The sequence below is a fragment of the Stenella coeruleoalba genome, assembly GCF_951394435.1.
Source record: "Stenella coeruleoalba genome assembly, chromosome: 21".
Classification (NCBI taxonomy): Eukaryota; Metazoa; Chordata; class Mammalia; order Artiodactyla; family Delphinidae; genus Stenella; species Stenella coeruleoalba.
This window is the reverse complement of record NC_137167.1, coordinates 2901815-2921676: the sequence shown is the minus strand read 5'-3', so window position 1 is coordinate 2921676 and position 19862 is coordinate 2901815. Positions and strand designations below refer to the sequence as shown.

General features: G+C 38.8%; 1 protein-coding gene across 1 annotated transcript in view; it reads left to right on the top strand.

The window, feature by feature from the left end:
* Nucleotides 1–19862, top strand: part of HGSNAT (heparan-alpha-glucosaminide N-acetyltransferase) — a 48731-nt gene that overhangs the window by 11611 nt on the left and 17258 nt on the right. The window contains exons 4-6 of the mRNA XM_079908937.1: nucleotides 168–304; nucleotides 522–643; nucleotides 3458–3527. Of these exons, the coding sequence (XP_079765063.1) occupies nucleotides 168–304; nucleotides 522–643; nucleotides 3458–3527 (329 nt within the window). The remainder of the gene's footprint in view (nucleotides 1–167; nucleotides 305–521; nucleotides 644–3457; nucleotides 3528–19862) is intronic.

Below are 19862 nucleotides of genomic sequence, written 5' to 3'. Positions count from 1 at the left end.
TAGTTCCATAGCAACACCTAGTTATGTAGGCAAATTTTACCTAAATTATTGAAGTGTAAAAGTTTTCTATAAGCATGAAGGAAAAGTTATCTCAGGTCTTCAGTTGGATACCCAGCAACCACAGACTGTCAAACCCCTAACACCTGACCTGTGCTTGGATCGTGTAGTGCCTGCTCCAGGTCCTGGTTGACGTCTCCCAGAGCAGGAAACCCGGGGAGCCCAGCATTGAGGCTGTGGCTGTGAGCACCCAGCACGGATCCATCCTGCAGCTTAATGACACTGCGGAGGAGAAGCAAGTTTGTAGGTTCGTACCTGCTATGATGTGACCTACTGACACCTGTACTTTCTCTCTACTATTTTTTTCCTGTTTGGTTTTTAGCTTCTTCTCTCAAAATATCTTTCTGTGTCTTCCCTGATCTGCACCCAGGAATGCCTGTCACTCTGCCTGGGTGACATTACCAACATCCAACTGCTTATTTCCTAACCTAATGATGTTTCTTCATTTTCCGTAATCTTTGTAGGCTGGAATACAAATTTGGGGAATTTGGAAACTATTCTCTCTTGGTAAAGCACACCCACGATGGAGTCAATGAAATTGCATGTGACCTGGTCGTTAATGAGAAGCCAGTTGACAGTAACCTTCGTACGTACATGCTCTTGATTGATTTTTATTTTTTAAAAATATTTATTTATTTATTTATTTGGCTGCTCCAGGTCTTAGTTGTAGCACGCAGGCTCCTTAGTTGCAGCATGCATGTGGGATCTAGTTCTTTGACCAGGGATCAAACCTGGGCCCCCTGCACTGGGAGCACAGAGTCTCAACCACTGGACCACCAGGGAAGTCCCTCTTGGTAAATTTGCATTTTCAACGGTTTTACTTTTTGAGTACTGTTTGCGACATTTCGGGTAATTTAAATCCTGGATTATAGGTTGTCTGTCTCAGTTATGGCATATTTATAATATATTTATTGTGTCATTGGTGTAGACTAAGAAAATTATGTGACATACAAAAAATTATTTGATGTATCAACATATTCTCATAGTTTTTATTTACTGTATTATGAAGTATAAATAAGCCAAAAAAATTAATGCAGTGGAAAGAAACTAGAAATAAGAAGTTGGCTGTCAGGTGTCTTTCTTTGTTTTAGGATTTAGGGTACAGTGTTTCCTGTATGTGTCTCTGACTGTCCAGAGGTCCCCTTGGGTTCAGGAGGGATCGTTCGTTCTCTAATAACTCCACTGGAGAAAATCTGTCCCTCCAAGCCCCCAGTAGATAGTATCAGGAATCCCTGGGGCTGTTCCAACAATAAGTACTGTACACAGTGACGCTGTTGAAGACTGTCAGAAGAACACTGGTTAGAGCCAATGTGAAAGAGTCAACGCGGGATGATTTAATCATTAAAAGAATAATGAATGTAATTGACAGAAACACGTTGCACATACAAAAACCAGTGAGTTCACTATGAAGCTAAAAAGCACAAGGCCCCCAACAAAAACAATATTTTGGTTGCCTTTGAGGGTAACAAGGACACCTGGTGTTAACTGATGATCCTGGTGAAGGCAGGATCATCTCTCCTGCCTTTCCTGTTTTGACTATATCTTAGGGTAACGAAATAGTTCTAGGTGATGAGGGTAAATTCTATAGAGAAGGAATCCAGCTAATAATGTGGCAGAATATTTTGCAATGTGCATTGAAGTTACTGATTTAGGCAAAAGCCATGAGTGGATGGAACCATCCAATGAAAGGGGAACTTTACACGGGAGGGGACAGGCCTTCACCAGCTGAATGCGGGCATCGGGCACAAGGTCTGAAGCAGGAGGTGCTCCTGATGGGACGTGGTGGGAAAGACACAGCACCTGCGACGCGTTCCTGCCAGAGAAGTGGGACTTCTCGGCCAAGGCTTTACAGCTAACTTCCCATTTATAGAACGCACAGAGGATAGAGGAACAAGTTGAGTGACACCAGGCGAGGGGTCCTGGCAGATCTAGACCGCGAATGAGATGCCCTGATAGGAGGCAGCCAGCCTCGTGTAAATCAAGTCAGTGGCTGTGGACCAATGCATGGAGCTTAAGGCACGTTAACAATGCAGGCGAGATGCGAGCCTTGCTTGGATCCTGATTTGAACACATGGACTACAACACACATTTTCGAGGCAACTAGAAAAATTTGAATATGGACTCAGTGTTAGCCAGGGAATTATTAATTTTGTATGACGTTGTGCTTATACAGCAAAAGGTCCATTCTTAAGAAACTTTTAATTTTGAAATAGTTTTAGACTCACAGAAACGTTGCAAAACAGGATTTCCATATACCCTTCACTCAGCTTCCCCTAAGCCCCTAAACTATATAATCACAGTACAGTGATTCCATGTACAGTGATTGAAACCAGGAATGTCAGGCACACAGCGCTATTAACTGAGCTGCGGAGTTCTCAGATTTCTCCAGTTGTCCTACTTGTGTCCGTTTTGTGTCCAGGGTCCCACAGAGCATTTAGTGATCAGGTCTCCCAGGCCTCCTCTAATCTAACCTCATGGCCTCTAATCAGCCTTTCTTGGTCTTTCATGACCTTGACGCTTTTGAAGAGGACTGGCCAGTTATTTTGTTACTTTGGTTTGCTTGCTGCCTTCTTATGACCCAGAAGAGGCCGTGTGTCTTCGGTAGCGTCCTACAGAAGCGATACAGTGTCCTCCTCAGGGGGTCACGTAAGAATTGCATGACGTACATAGAGATACATCCTGAAGATGTGGGAATGAAATAGCTTGATGTCTGGGATTTGCTTAAAACACTTCAGGTGGAAAAAAAAAAAGGGTGAGTAGTAGTAGTAGATGAAGCAAGAGTGGCAATGTTTGATATTCTAGAATCTAGGTGACAGCTATATGTGGGTTTATTGTACAGTTCTCTGTACTTTTGTGTATGTTTGATATTTTTCATGATGAAAATTAGCGCTTCCCTCATGAAGAGTATTCTCAGTTGTTAATAAGAAATTTCACATAAGGATATAGGCTTTTCCTTCATATGTTTCCATTTTTATTTGTTTGCCTTTTTCTTTTTTTTTTTTTTTGCGGTATGCGGGCCTCTCACTGTTGTGGCCTCTCCCATTGCGGAGCACAGGCTCCGGACGTGTAGGCTCAGCGGCCATGGCTCACGGGCCCAGCCACTCCACGACATATGGGATCTTCCCGGACTGGGGCACGAACCCGTGTCCCCTGCATCGGCAGGCGGACTCTTAACCACTGCGCCACCAGAGAAGCCCCCTTTTTCTTTTTTTAATTTTAAAATTTGTTTTACTGAACTATAGTTTATTTACAATGTTGTGTTAATTTCTACTATACAGCAAAGTGATTCAGTTATACGTATATATACATTCTTTTTCATATTGTTTGCATTTTTCATTTACTGATTCACTGTGATGACACGACAGCTTTTGGTGATGATACGTTTTCTTTATTTTTGCAGCCGTGAGTATCGCATTCCTTGTCGGCCTGGTGCTCATCATTGTGGTGTCCTTTCTAAGGTTCGCGCTGAGGTAAGCAGGCGTTGGCGGGGGGCACACTGGGGAAAATAGAATACGGAATAACTGTATTCAGAAAGGGTACTTTGACCGTTATTCCTGGATTAAATGAAAACTTACTGTGTCCACCGTGCCCAGTGTAGTCCTAGGCATTAGGGATTCAGTGTCAAATAAGAGATGGTCCCTGACTTCAGGGAAATAATAACCTAGTGCGAATGGCTCTCTGCCTTCAATTCTCCCACGTGGCTGAAGATGTAGAAGAAAATACTTGAGCAATCATTATTTCCTGACAGACTCTCACATCCTGCCACATAGCGCATGGACGAGGCCTGTGATGGGCTTGGGAGGTGCTGCCACACTGATGTCTTCCTCCTCTTGGCTCTGAACCCAGAGGCCACGCCTCTGGTCCAGCTTCCCAGCTCCTGTGGTGGGGACCTCCGACCTCAGGGTGGACTCTCCCTTGGTTAGGGTCGGCCAGCTTGGAGAGGGGATTCCTTCTCCTGCCTGGTAAACAACGATTCTGGTGAGTGGATTTGCGGACTGCAGAAGGAAAAGAAAGTAAAATAGACCCAGGCCTGGCACGTCACCTTGCCAAGGGGAGGGCTTTCCTCTTAAAAGGAATAAGATTGAATTTTCACATGCTCAGCTGGTTACGGTCTCAGGAAAGACCATGAGATTTTATTAGTGAGCCGGATCCAAATTGGAAGAAAAAACCTGCTAGCTTGGGGAAATCCTGCACCTTTGGGGAGTTTATCACTCTGACCCTTTAGGGATGGAGTGCAATCCGTAAAGAGGAGTTGCATTACTTTGGTGATAAGATGTAAATGGTCTTCCAGTTTATTAGAGTGTTTTCATTTGGTGCTTTGGATGTGAATGTATCTATTACATGATGTTTAAAGTGGTAGATAGCTCATATCAGACTCTTGCAAAGAGAAGAATCCCACCTTGCCCCACTGTGGAATTGAAACTCCTTCTACATGTGATTCTCCCTTTGCAGCCTGTGGGCACAAAGCTCTTGTGGGGAAAGCAAGAGTGCCTTGTACCTTTCCCCATCACTTTCCAGTGTGCCCATGGAAGCCCAGGGAAGTTCAGATTTGTCTGAACCAGAAAAGAATCTGAAAAAGTAGTAAGAATACAGCATCTTTCTCCTTTTCACTTGGGGAACAAGCATGTACAAGAAAATAAGTGCTTTTTTTAATTTTAATTTTTAAATATCTTCTTTTACCTTTCCTTAGATGGTTCTGTTTTCAAGTTTTTCATGTGATGGTGATGTTATTAGTGCTGGATAAACTAGAAATGGGAGTTGAGTTATAAGGGAAAAAAGAAATTAAAAATATAAGCAATGGGTATATGGAACATGTTTGGATATTGACTTGAGCAATTAAACTGTAAAAAAGACAGGAAAATTGAACTTGCTATTTGACAATATTGAGGAATTGTTGATAATATTCTTAATGAGGTAATAGAATTGCAGTATGTTTAAAAATAAAGAGTCCTTATTGTTTTCTTTTTTTAACATCTTTATTGGAGTATAATTGCTTTACAGTGGTGTGTTAGTTTCTGCTTTATAACTAAGTGAATCAGCTATACATATACATATATCCCCATATCTCCTCCGTCTTACGTCTCCCTCCAACCCTCCCAATCCCACCCCTCTAGGTGGTCACAAAGCACGAGCTGATCTCCCTGTGCTATGCTGCTGCTTCCCACTAGCTATCTATTTTATATTTGGTAGTGTATATAAGTCCATACCACTCTCTCACTTCATCCCAGCTTACCCTTTCCCCCTCCCCGTGTCCTCAAGTCCATTCTCTACATCTGCGTCTTTATTCCTGTCCTGCCCCTAGGTTCTTCATAACCTTTTTTTTTAGATTCCGTATATATGTGTTAGCATACGGTATTTGTTTTTCTCTTTCTGACTTACTTCACTCTGTATGACAGACTCTAGGTCCATCCACCTCACTACAAATAACTCAAATTCGTTTCTTTTTATGGCTGAGTAATATTACATTTTATATATGTGCCACATCTTCTTTATCCATTCATCTGTCGATGGACACTTAGGTTGCTTCCATGTCCTGGCTATCGTAAATAGAGCTGCAATGAACATTGTGGTACATGCCTTTTTTTGAATTATGGTGTTCTCAGGGTATATACCCAGGAGTGGGATTGCTGGGTTATATGGTAATTCTGTTTTTAGTTTTTTAAGGAACCTCCATACTGTTCTCCATAGTGGCTGTATCAATTTACATTCCCACCAACAGTGCAAGAGGGTTCCCTTTTCTCCACACCCTCTCCAGCATTTATTCTTTGTAGATTTTTTGATGATGGCCATTCTGACAGGTGTGAAGTGATACCTCATTGTAGTTTTGATTTGCATTTCTCTAATGGTTGGTGATGTTGAGCATCCTTTCATGTGTTTGTTGGCCATCTGTATATCTTCTTTGGAGAAATGTCTATTTAGGTCTTCTGCCCATTTTTGGATTGGGTTGTTTGTTTTTTTTGATATTGAGCTGCATGAGCTGCTTGTAAATTGTGGAGATTAATCCTTTGTCAGTTGCTTCATTTGCAAATATTTTCTCCCATTCTGAGGGTTGTCTTTTCATCTTGATTATAGTTTCCTTTGCTGTGCAAAAGCTGTTAAGTTTCATAAGGTCCCATTTGTTTACTTTCGTTTTTATTTCCATTACTCTAGGAGGTGGGTCAGAAAGGATCTTGCTGTGATTTATGTCATAGAGTTGTTCTTCCTATGTTTTCCTCGAGAGTTTTATAGTGTCTGGTCTTACATTTAGGTCTTTAGTCCATTTTGAGTTTATTTTTGTGTATGGTGTTAGGGAGTGTTCTAATTTCATTCTTTTACATGTAGCTGTGCAGTTTTCCCAGCACCACTTATTGAAGAGGCCATCTTTTCTCCATTTTATACCCTTGCCGCCTTTATCAAAGATAAGGTGACCATATGTACATGGGTATATCTCTGGGCTTTCTATCCTGTTCCACTGATCTATATTTCAGTTTTTGTGCCAGTACCACACTGTCTTGATTACCATAGCTTTGTAGTATAGCCTGAAGTCAGGGAGCCTGATTCCTCCAGCTCCATTTTTCTTTCTCAAGATTGCTTTGGTTATTCAGGGTCTTTTGTGTTTCCATACAAATTGTGCAACTTTTTCTTCTAGTTCTGTGAAAAATGCAACTGGTAGTTTGATAGAGATTGCATTGAATCTGTAGATTGCTTTGGGTAGTATAGTCATTTTCACAATGTTGATTCTTCCAATCCAAGAACATGGTATATCTCTCCCTCCGTTTGTATCATCTTTAATTTCTTTCATCAGTGTCTTATAGTTTTCTGCATACAGGTTTTTTATCTTCTTAGGTAGGTTTATTCCTAGGTATTTTATTCTTTTCCTTGCAGTGGTAAATAGGAATGTTTCCTTAATTTCTCTTTCAGATATTTCATCATTAGCATATAGGAATGCAAGTGATTTCTGTACATTAATTTTGTATCCATTGAGTAGCTCTAGTAGTTTTCTGGTGGCATCTTTAGGATTCTCTCTGTATAGTATCATGACATCTGCAAACAGTGACAGTTTTACTTTTTCTTTTCCGATTTGGATTCCTTTTATTTCTTTTTCTTCTCTGATTGCTGTGGCTAAAACTTGCAAAACTATGTTGAATAATAGTGGTGAGAGTGGGCAACCTTGTCTTGTTTCTGATCTTAGAGGAAATGGTTTCAGTTTTCACCATTGAGAACAATGTTGGCTGTGGGTTTGTCGTATATGGCCTTTATTATGTTGAGGTAGGTTCCCTCTGTGCCTACATTCTGGAGAGTTTTTATCATAAATGGGTGTTGAATTTTGTCAAAAGCTTTTTCTATGTTTATTGATATTATCATATGGTTTTTATTCTTCATTTTGTTAATATGGTGTGTCACATTAACTGATTTGCGTATATTGAAGAATCCTTGCATTCCTGGGGTAAACCCCACTTGATCATGGTGTATGATCTTTTTAATGTGCTGTTGGATTCTGTTTGCTAGTATTTTGTTGAGGATTTTTGCATCTATGTTCATCAGTGATATTGGCCTGCAGTTTTCTTTTTTTGTGATATCGTTGTCTGGTTTTGGTATCAGGATGATGGTGGCCTCGTAGAATGAGTTTGGGAGTGTTCCTCCCTCTGCTATATTTTGGAAGAGTTTGAGAAGGATAGGTGTTAGCTCTGCTCTAAATGTTTGATAGAATTTGCCTGTGAAGCCATCTGGTCCTGGGCTTTTGTTTGTTGGAAGAGTTTTAATCACAGTTTCAATTTCAGTGCTTGTGATTTATCTGTTTATATTTTCTATTTCTTCCTGGTTCAGCCTCGGAAGGTCTTGCTTTTTAAGAATTTGTCCATTTCCTCCAGGTTGTCCATTTCACTGGCATATAGTTGCTTGTAGTAATCTCTCATGAGCCATTGTATTTCTACAGTGTTAGTTCTTTTTCATGTCTAATTCTGTTGATTTGAGTCTTCTCTGTTTTTTTCCTGATGAGTCTGGCTAATGGTTTATCAATTTTGTTTATCTTCTCAAAGAACTAACTTTAGTTTTATTGATCTTTGCTGTTGTTTCCTTCATTTCTTTTTCACTTATTTCTGATCTGATTTTTATGATTTCTTTCCTTCTGCTAACTTTGGGGTCTTCTTTTTTTTGTTCTTCTTTCTCTAATTGCTTTAGGTGTAAGGTTAGGTTGTTTATTTGAGATTTTTCCTGTTTCTTCATGTAGGATTGTATTGCTCTAAAATTCCCTCTTAGAACTGCTTTTGCTGCATCCCATAGGTTTTGTATCGTCGTGTTTTCATTGTCATTTGTTTCTAGATATTTTTTTATTTCCTCTTTGATTTCTTCAGTGATCTCTTGGTTATTTAGTAGAATATTGTTTACTCTCCATGTGTTTGTATTTTTTAGTTTTTTTTCCTGTAATTGACATCTAGTTTCATAGTGTTGTGGTCAGAAAAGATACTTGATACTATTTCAGTTTTCTTAAATTTACCAAGGCTTGATTTCTGACCCGAGATATGGTCTATCCTGGAGAATGTTCCATGAGCACTTGAGAAGAAAGTGTACTCTGTTGTTTGGGGATGGAATGTCCTATAAATATCAATTAAGTCCATCTTGTTTAATGTGTCATTTAAATCTTGTGTTTCCTTATTTATTTTCATTTTGGGTGATCTGTCCATTGGTGAAAGTGGGGTGTTAAAGTCCCCCAGTATGATTGTGTTACTGTCGATTTCCCCTTTTATGGCTGTTGGCATTTGCCTTATGTATTGAGGTGCTCCTCTGTTGGGTGCATAAATATTTACAATTGTTATATCTTCTTCTTGGATTGATCCCTTGATCGTTATGTAGTGTCCTTCTTTGTCTCTTGTCATAGTCTTTATTTTAAAGTCTATTTTGTCTGATATGAGAATTGCTACTCCAGCTTTCTTTTGGTTTCCATTTGCATGGAATATCTTTTTCCATCCCCTCACTTTCAGTCTGTTTGTGCCCCTAGGTCTGAAGGGGTTCTCTTGCAGACAACATATATACAGGTCTTGTTTTTGTATCCATTCAGCCAATCTATGTCTTTTGGTTTGAGCATTTAATCCATTTACATTCAAGGTAATTATCGATATGTATGTTCCTATTACCGTTTTCTTAATTGTTTAGGGTTTGTTTTGGTAGGTCTTTTCCATCTCTGTGTTTCCTGCCTAGAGAAGTTCCTTTATCATTTGTTATAAAGCTGGTTTGGTGGTGCTGAATTCTCTTAGCTTTTGCTTGTCTGTACAGGTTTTAATTTCTCCGTTGAATCTGAATGAGATCCTTGCTGGGTAGAGTAATCTTGGTTGTAGGTTTTTCCCTTTCATCACTTTGAATATGTGCTGCCACTCCCTTCTGGTTTGCGGAGTTTCTGCTGAAGAATCAGCTGTTAACCTTATGGGGATTCCCTGTATGTTATTTGTTGCTTTTCCCTTGCTGCTTTTAATATTTTTTCTTTGTATGTAATTGTTGATAGTTTGATTAATATGTGTCTTGGTGTGTTTTTCTTTTGGTTTATCCTGTATGGGACTCTGCGCTTCCTGGACTTGATTGACTATTTCCTTTCCCATGTTAGGGAAGTCTTCGACTCTAATCTCTTCAAATATTTTCTCAGACCCTTTTTTTTTCTCTTCTTCTTCTGGCACCCTAATAATTCGAATGTTGCTGCATTTAGTGTTGTCCCAGAGGTCTCTGAGACTCTCCTCAATTCTTTTCATTCTTTTTTCTTTATTCTGCTCCCTGGCAGTTATTTCCACCATTTTATCTTCCAGCTCAGTTATCCGTTCTTCTGTCTCAGTTATTGATTCCTTCTAAAGTATTTTTAGTTTCAGTAATTTTGTTGTTCATCATTGTTTGTTTGCTCTTTAGTTCTTCTAGATCCTTGTTAAATGTTTCTTGTGTTTTCCCCATTCTGTTTCTGAGATTTTGGATCATCTTTACTGTCATTACTCTGAATTCTTTTTCAGATAGGTTGCCTATTTTGTCTTCATTTATTTCATCTTTTAGGTTTTTACCTTCCTCCTTCATCTGTAACATTTTTTTTTTTCGTTTCTTTGTGTTTTTTTTTGATAGGTGGCGCTGTAATCCTATCTTACTGGTTGTTTGGCCTGAGGTTTCCAGCACTGGCGTTTGCAAGCAGTTGGTTAGAGCCAGGTCTTGGTGCTGAGATGAGGACCTCCGGGGGGCCTCACGCCAATGAATATTCCCCGGGGTCTGAGGTTCTCTGTTAGTCCATTGGTTTGGACTCGGAGCTCCCACCGCAGGAGCTCGGACCCGACCTCTGGCCTGGGAATCAGGATCCTGCAAGCCAGTCACTGGGTGTTCCTACCATTGCCTTAGGCATCCGTGGTCCCCCACCAGTTCCTGGTAGGTGCCCTAGTTGTGCAGAGACACGAATTCCGTGTCCTCCTAGTCCGCTATCTTGACTCCGCCCCCTGAGTCCTTATCTTTTAGCAGTACATACTGAAGTATTTATAGATGAAATGATATGATGTCTCTGATTTTCTTTCTTTATTTTTTTAAAATATATTTTTTTTAAAAATTAATTAATTAATTTGGTTGCACTGGGTTTTAGTTGAGGCAGGCGGGCTCCTTAGTTGTGACACACAGGCTCCTTATTTGCAGCTCGTGGGCTCCTTAGTTGTGGCAGGCAGGCTCCTTAGTTGCAGCATGTGAACTCTTAGTTGCGGCATGCATGTGGGATCTAGTTCCCTGACCAGGGATCCAACCCAGGCCTCCTGCTTGGGAGCATGGAGTCTTATCCACTGCACCACCAGGGAAGTCCCCTATGATTTTCTTTAAAATGACCAAGCCAAGTCAGGGAAAAGGGGCAGTGGGTGGGAGTATAGATGAAGTAAGATTCGATATGAAGATGAAGACCATGCTTCGTAGATACTTGTTGAAGGTAGGTAATGGGTCCATAGCGGTTCATTATACTGGTTTGTCTACTTATATGTATGTATATGTTTGAAACTTTCCATGACCATAAAAAAAAAAAAGGAAAGAGGAGGAAAAATCCTATGCATTGAATATTTCAAATGTTCAAATGTGCAAATTTTATGCAAAACCTGTGTGAGTATGAAGTTTATTACACTTTTCAGTATCAAGAGAGCTGGAAGCACAGTACATATAAGGGCTTGTAATATTAGAAATGTTATATATAATTTCTATAAGAAAGCCCTCAATGATTTACAGACAAAGATTTGCCTTCTCTTGATTTTTTAATCAAAGAATTATACTTACTAAAAGGGCAAATTTAATCATTCTTATATACCAAATTAAAAATGCTCAGTATTCATTATTATTTGAAAAATAACAAATTGGCCTGTTAGCTCTGAGTTTGCTACAGTTGTTGGGTTGAGAAAAGATTCTGTGTGGACTTTAATAATCGGATGTGGGGACATAAAGTGGAAAGTTCATGTCTTTATGGGCACAAACAAACTAAATAAAAGTGAAACTGTCCCAGAAAATTTCAGGAATTGTAAATAACAAAAGATATTACCCCATCAAGTCACTAAGCAATCTTTAGTGTATTGGAAATCAGGATTCGTTTCCACTCCAAAGTTTAAAAAAAAAAGGGGGGGGAAGTAAACTAAATCAGAATGTAAACATTGTGTGAAGAGCTAAATATACTTTTTGAAACATTTTTTCCAAGTAAGAACTCTCGTTTCAAAGAAAAACCAGTTAAGTTATTTATCTTTCGTTAATCATGTAAATCAACTTAATATCCTCTGGATATCTTGTTGCACTAAAGCACCATCTAGGAGAAAGAACCCCGTACATTAACTGTGAGTCACTCCAAGGTCACTGTCAAACTTTCTCAGTTTGCATCTGTGCATTTTTTTTTTTTGGCCGTGCCACACGGCATGTAGGATCTTAGTTCCCCGACCAGGGATCGAACCCGTGCCCCCTGCAGTGGAAGCATGAAATCCCAACCACTGGATGGCCAGGGAAGTCCCACATCTGTGCATTTTTATTTAGTTGTAATTGAGTCTGAATACTATGATTTGCTTTTTGTATTTAATAGTTTGTATTTATATTTCTTTGTACAGGCATTCTTTTTTTTTCCAGGGTGGACAAAATTTTTTTTTCTTTTGTCTCTCTTTTTTTAAAATTTGTCTTATTGAAGTATAGTTGATTTACAATGCTGTGTTAATTTCTACTGTACAGCAAAGTGATTCAGTTATACATGTATATACATTCTTTTTTTTAAATATTCTTTTCCATTATGGTTCATAATAGGATATGAATACAGTTCCCTGTACTGTATAGTAGGACCTTGTTGTTTATCCATTCTCTATATAATAGTTTGCATCTGCTAATCCCAACCTCCCATTCCATCCCTCTCCCACTCCCCTCCCTCTTGGCAACCACAAGTCTGTTCTCTATGTCTGTGAGTCTGTTTCTGTTTCGATATAAGTGATATCATATGGTATTTGTCTTTCTCTGACTTCACTTAGTATGATGGTTTCTGGGTCCATCCCGTTGCTGCACTGTTCCTGCTGTTTGAATAGCCATAGCTCATCCTCTCACAGATGCAGACACTGAGATTAGTCATTGCTGCATTGGGCACGTTTGGTTGTTTCAGGCTTCTGCTATTCTAACTTTAATAGTGTTGTTAATCAGAATTCCAGCAACGAGGAATAATGATCTCATTTCACCCTCACAACACTTTTTTTTTTAAATTTTGTATATTTTTTTATACAGCAGCTTCTTATTAGTTATCCATTTTATACATATTAGAGTATACGTGTCAATCCCAATCTCCCAGTTCATCACACCACCACCACCCCACCACTTTCCCCCACTTGGTGTCCATATGATTGTTTGCTATATCTGTGTCTCTATTTCTGCCCTGCAAACCGGTTCATCTGTACCAATTTTCTAGGTTCCACATACATGCGTTAATATACGATATTTGTTTTTCTCTTTCTGACTTACTGCATTCTGTATGACAGTCTCTAGATCCATCCACGTCTCTACAAATGACCCAGTTTCGTTCCTTTTTATGGCTGAGTAATATTCCATTGTATATATGTACCACATCTTTTTTATCCATTCATCTGTCGATGGGCATTTAGATTGCTTCCATGACATGGCTATTATAAATAGTGCTGCAATGAACATTGGGGTGCATGTGTCTTTTTTTTTAATACTACTTTTATTTATTTATTAATCAGATACATTCACTGATTTTTGCATCCTGACTTAAACCTCTATCTGTCTTTCACTCATCTTTTTTTTTCACACATACAGACTGTATTTTATTTTTACAAGAGATAAATAAACTGACACCAAGCATTGTAAATGGATGACCACAAGAAAAATAACAATGATTGCAATTAACAAACACGAAACACACTCATACTGTGTCATAATATTGACAGTCAGTCCAGTAATCCTCCACTGTAACAGCTCCTTTACTTTGCAGTGAAAATTGATTTGTATATCTTTTGCCTCTGAGTCCTTGTGGGATTTTTTTTTTATTCATACAGAAAGTCACAAAAATTATAATCATCCTCATCAGTTCACTCAGTCCCATGTAATTATTTTTTTATCTTGATCTTTTGTTAGCACTTTTATGAATTCATTAGTTTTCCATTAGAGTTCTGAAAATGCTTATTCATTCAGTTCAGCAGTATAGTCAGTTACCAGAAACCTGTACTTGTCAGAGTCTTTCCCATGAATTCCTTGAAGACGAAACCCTTTTATAGGAACGTATTTGCAAAAGCATCAGAGTACACCCAGAACTGTCTGTAGATGACAAAAGACTTAAAAATGACCATGGTTACAGATTTGATGACACTTCATAATAATGCAATTGACAAGGAAATTTAGTTATTTCTGAGATACACATTTTAAAGTAATAACTAGAATTATGACTTATAACATTATACCAGAACATATAAGATTTTTAGAAATTTCATGTAATGTCTGAAACATTTATATTAACATATTTCCATACAAGTAACCCAAAGAAAGTTTAGTATTAGTTGTTTTTTTGGTTTTTTTGTTTGTTTTTTTATACTGCAGGTTCTTATTAGTCATCAGTTTTATACACATCAGTGTATACATGTCAATTCCAATCTCCCAATTCAGCACACCACCATCCCCACCCCCCTGCGGCTTTCCCCCCTTGGTGTCCATACGTTTGTTCTCTACATCTGTGTCTCAACTTCTGCCCTGCAAACCGGTTCATCTGTACCAATTTTCTAGGTTCTACATACATGCGTTAATATACGATATTTGTTTTTCTCTTTCTGACTTACTGCACTCTGTATGACAGTCTCTAGATCCATCCACGTCTCAACAAATGACTCAGTTTCGTTCCTTTTCATGGCTGAGTAATATTCCATTTTATATATGTACCACAACTTCTTTATCCATTCATCTGTCAATGGGCATTTGGGTTGCTTCCATGACATGGCTATTGTAAAGAGTGCTGCAGTGAACACTGGGGTGCATGTGTCTTTTTGAATTATGGTTTTCTCTGGGTATATGCCCAGTAGTGGGATTGCTGGGTCATATGGTAATTCTATTTTTAGTTTTTTAAGGAACCTCCATACTGTTCTCCATAGTGGCTGTATCAATTTACATTCCCACCAACAGTGCAAGAGGGTTCCTTTTTGTCCCCACCCAATCCAGCATTTGTTGTTTGTAGATTTTCTGATGATGCCCATTCTAACTGGTGTGAGGTGATACCTCATTGTAGTTTTGGTTTGCATTTCTCTAATAATTAGTGATGTTGATCAGCTTATTGTGTGCTTCTTGGCCATCTGTATGTCTTCGTTGGAGAAATGTCTACTTAGGTCTTCTGCCCACGTTTGGATGGGGTTGTTTGTTTTTTTAATATTGAGCTGCATGAGCTGTTTATATATTTTGGAGATTAATCCTTTGTCTGTTGATTCATTTGCAGATATTTTTTCCCATTCTGAGAGTTGTCTTTTCGTCTTGTTTGTAGTTTCCTTTGCTTTGCAAAAGGTATTACGTTTCATTAGGTCCCATTTGTTTATTTTTGCTTTTATTTCCATGACTCTAGGAGGTGGATCAAAAAAGATCTTGCTGTGATTTATGTCATAGAGTGTTCCTCCTATGTTTTCCTCAAAGAGTTTTATAGTGTCTGGTCTTACATTTAGGTCTTTAGTCCATTTTAAGTTTATTTTTGTGTATGGTGTTAGAGAGTGTTCTAATTTCATTCTTCTACATGTAGCTGTCCAGTTTTCCCAGCACCACTTAATGAAGAGACTATCTTTTCTCCATTGTATATCCTTGCCTCCTTTGTCATAGATTAGTTGACCATAGGTGCGTGGGTTTATCTCTGGGCTTTCTATCCTGTTTCATTGATCTATATTTCTGTTTTTGTGACAGTACCATATTGTCTTGATTACTGTAGCTTTGTAGTATAGTCTGAAGTCAGGGCGTCTGATTCCCCCAGCTCTGTTTTTTTCCCTCAAGACTGCTTTGGCTATTCAGGGCCTTTTGTGTCTCCATACAAATTTTAAGATTTTTTTGTTCTAGTTCTGTAAAAAAATGCCATTGGTAATTTGATAGTGATTGCATAGAATCTGTAGATTGCTTTGTGTAGTATAGTCATTTCCCCAATATTGATTCTTCCAGTCCAAGAGCATGGTATATCTCTCCATCTGTTTGTATCATCTTTAATTTCTTTCATCAGTGTCTTCTAGTCTCCTGCATACAGGTCTTTTTTTCCCCCTAAGTAGGTTTATTCCTAGGTATTTTTTTCTTTTTGTTGCAGTGGTAAATGGGATTGTTTCCTTAATTTCTCTTTCTGATTTTGCATTGTTAGCGTATAGGAATGTGAGAGGTTTCTGTGCATTAATTTTGTATACTGCAACTTTACCAAATTCATTGATTGGTTCTAGTAGTTTTCTGGTGGCATCTTTAGGGTTTTCTATGTAGAGTAACACGTCATCTGCAAACAGTGACAGTTTTACTTCTTTTCCAATTTGGATTCCTTTTATTTCTTTTTCTTCTCTGATTGCCATGGCTAGGACTTCCAAAACTATGTTGAATAGTAGTGGTGGAAGTGGACATCCTTGTCTTTTTCATGATCTTACAGGAAATGCTTTCAGTTTTTCACCATTAAGAATGGTGTTTGCTGTGGGTTTGTCGTATATGGCCTTTATTATGTTGAGGTAGTTTCCCTCTATGCTCTCTTTTGGGAGAGTTTTTATCATAAATGGGTGTTGAATTTTGTCAAAAGCTTTTTCTGCATCTATTGAGATGATCATACAGTTTTCCTTCAATTTGTTAATATGGTGTATCACATTGATTGATTTGCATATATTGAAGAATCCTTGCATCCCTGGGATAAATCCCTCTTGATCATGGTGTATGATCCTTTTAATGTGTTGTTAGACTCTGTTTGCTAGTATTTTGCTGAGGATTTTTGCACCTATATTCATCAGTGATATTGGTCTGTAATTTTTTTTTTGTAGTATCTTTGTCTGGTTTTGGTATCAGGGTGATGGTGGCTTCATAGAATGATTTTGGGACTGTTCCTTCCTCTGCAGTTTTTTGGAAGAGTCTCTAAATGTTTGATAGAATTCACCTGTGAAGCCATCTGGTCCTGGTATTTTGTTTGTTGGAAGATTTTTGATTACAGTTTCTATTTCATTACTTGTGATTGGTCTGTTCGTATTTTCTGTTTCTTCCTGGTTCAGACTTGGAAGGTTATACCTTTCTAAGAATAGGTCCATTTCTTCCAGGTCCATTTCATTGGCATAGAGTTGCTTGTAGTAGTCTCTTAGGATGCTTTGTATATCTGCGTTGTCTGTTGTAACTTCTCCTTTTTCATTTCTAATTTTATTGATTTGAGTCCTCTCCCTCTTTTTCTTGATGAGTCTGGCAAATGGTTTATCAATTTTGTTTATCTTCTCAAAGAAGCAGCTTTTATTTTTATTGATCTTTGCTATTGTTTTCTTTGTTTCTATTTCATTTATTTCTGCTCTGATCTTTATGATTTCCTTCCTTCTACTAACTTTGGCTTTTGTTTGTTCTTTCTCTATTTCCTTTAAGTGTAAGGTTAGATTGTTTATTTGAGATTTTTCTTGTTTCTTGAGGTAGGCTTGTATAGCTATAAACTTCCCTCTTAGAACTGCTTTTGCTGCATCCCATAGGTTTTGGATCATTGTGTTTTCTTTGTAATTTGTCTCTAGGTATTTTTTTATTTCCTCTTTGATTTCTTCAGTGATCTCTTGATTATTTAGTAACGTATTGTTTAGCCTCCATGTGTTTGTGTTTTTTATGTTTTTTTTCCTGCAGTTGATTTCTAATCTCATAGCGTTGTGGTCAGAAGAGATGCTTGATATGATTTCAATTTTCTTAAATTTCCTGAGGCTTGATTAGTGACCCAGGTGTGATCTATCCTGGAGAATGTTCTATGTGCACTTTAGAAGAAAGTGTGATCTGCTGTTTGGATGGAATGTCCTATAAATATCAATTAAATCTGTCTGGCCTATTGTGTCATTTAAAGCTTGTGTTTCCTTATTAATTTTCAGTTAGGATCATCTGTCCATTGGTGTAAGTGAGGTGTTAAAGTCCCCCACTATTATTGTGTTACTGTCGATTTCCTCTTTTATAGCTGTTAGCAGTTGCCTTATGTATTGAGGTGCTCCTATGTTGGGGTGCATATATATTTATAATTGTTCTATCTTCTTGGTTTGATCCCTTGATCATTATTTAGTGTCCTTCCTTGTCTCTTGTAACATTCTTTATTTTAAAGTCTATTTTGTCTGATATGAGTATTGCTGTTCCAGCCCTCTTTTGATTTCCATTTGCATGGAATATCTTTTTCCATCCCCTCACTCTCAGTCTGTATGTGTCCCTAGGTCTGAAGTGGGTCTCTTGTAGACAGCATATATATGGGTCTTTTTTTCTTTTTTCCATTCAGTGAGCCTGTGTCTTTTGGTTGGAGCATTTAATCCATTCATGTTTAAGGTAATTATTGATATGTATGTTCCTATTACCATTTTCTTAATTGTTATGGGTTTGTTTTTATAAGTCCTTTTCTTCTTTTGTGTTTCCCACTTAGAGAAGTTCCTTTAGCATTTGTTGTAGAGATGGTTTGGTGGTGCTGAATTCTCTTAGCTCTTGCTTGTCTACAAAGCTTTTGATTTCTCCATCTAATCTGAATGAGATCCTTGCTGGGTAGAGTAATCTTGGTTGTAGGTTCTTCACTTTCATCACTTTAAATATATCATGCCACTCCCTTCTGGCTTGTAGAGTTTCTTCTGAGAAATCAGCTGTTAACCTTATGGGAGTTCCCTTGTATGTTATTTGTCATTTTTCCCTTGTTCCTTTCAATAATTTTTCTTTGTCTTTAGTTTTTGTCAGTTTGATTACCATGTGTCTCGGCGTGTTTCTCCTTGGGTTTATCCTGCCTGGGACTCTTTGCACTTCCTGGACTTGGGTGGCTATTTCCTTTCCCGTGTTAGGGAAGTTTTCAACTATAATCTCTTCAACTATTTTCTTGGGTCCTTTCTCTCTCTCTTCTCCTTTTGGGATCCCTATAATGAGAATGTTGTTCTGTTTAATGTTGTCTCAGAGGTCTCTTAGGCTGTCTTCATTTCTTTTCATTCTTTTTTCTTTATTCTGTTCCGTGGCAGTGAATTCCACCATTCTGTCTTCCAGGTCACTTATCCGTTCTTCTGCCTCACTTATTCTGCTGTTGATTTCTTCTAGTGTATTTTTCATTTCAGTTATTGTATTGTTCATCTTTGTTTGTTCTTTAATTCTTCTAGGTGTTTTTATTTAATTCTTCTAGGTCGTTGTTAAACATTTCTTGCATCTTCTCGATCTTTGCCTCCATTCTTTTTCCAAGGTCCTGGACCATCTTCACTATCATTATTCTGAATTCTTTTTATGGAAGGTTTCCTATGTCCACTTCATTTAGTTGTTTTTCTGGGGTTTTATCGTGTTCCTTCATCTGGTACATAGCCCTCTGCCTTTTCATCCTGTCTGTCTTTTTGTGAATGTGGTTTTTGTTCCACAGGCTGCAGGATTGTAGTTCTTCTTGCTTCTGCTGTCTGCCCTCTGGTGGATGAGGCTATCTTAGAGGCTTGTGCACGTTTCCTGTTGGGAGGGACTGGTGGTGGGTAGAGCTGGGTGTTGCTGTGGTGGACACAGGTCAGTAAAACTTAATCCGTTTGTCTGCTGATGGGTGGGGCTGTGCTCCCTCCTTGTTGGTTGTTTTGTCTGAGACGACCCAACACTGGAGCATACCCGGGCTCTTTGGTGGGGCTAATGGCGAACTCTGGGAGGGCTCACGCCAAGGAGTACTTCCCAGAACTTCTGCTGCCAGTGTCCTTTTCCTCATGGTGAGACACAGCCACCCCCTCCCCCCCGCCTCTGCAGGAGACCCTCCAACACCAGCAGGTAGGTCAGGTTCAGTCTCCTATGGGGTCACTGCTCCTTCCCCTGGGTCCCGATGTGCACACTACTTTGTGTGTGCCCTCCACGAGTGGAGTCTCTGTTTCCCGCAGTCCTGTTGAAGTCCTGCTATCAGATCCGGCTAGCCTTCAAAGTCTGATTCTCTAGGAATTCCTCCTCCCATTGCCAGACCCCCAGGTCGGGAAGCCTGACGTTGGGCTCAGAACCTTCACTCCAGTTGGTGAACTTCTGTGGCACAAGTGTTCTCCAGTTTGTGAGTCACCCACCCAGCAGTTATGGGATTTGATTTTACTGTGATTGCGCCCCTCCTACCATCTCATTGTGGCTTCTCCTTTGTCTTTGAATGTAGGGGATCTTTTTTGGTGAGTTCCAGTGTCTTCCTGTTGATGATT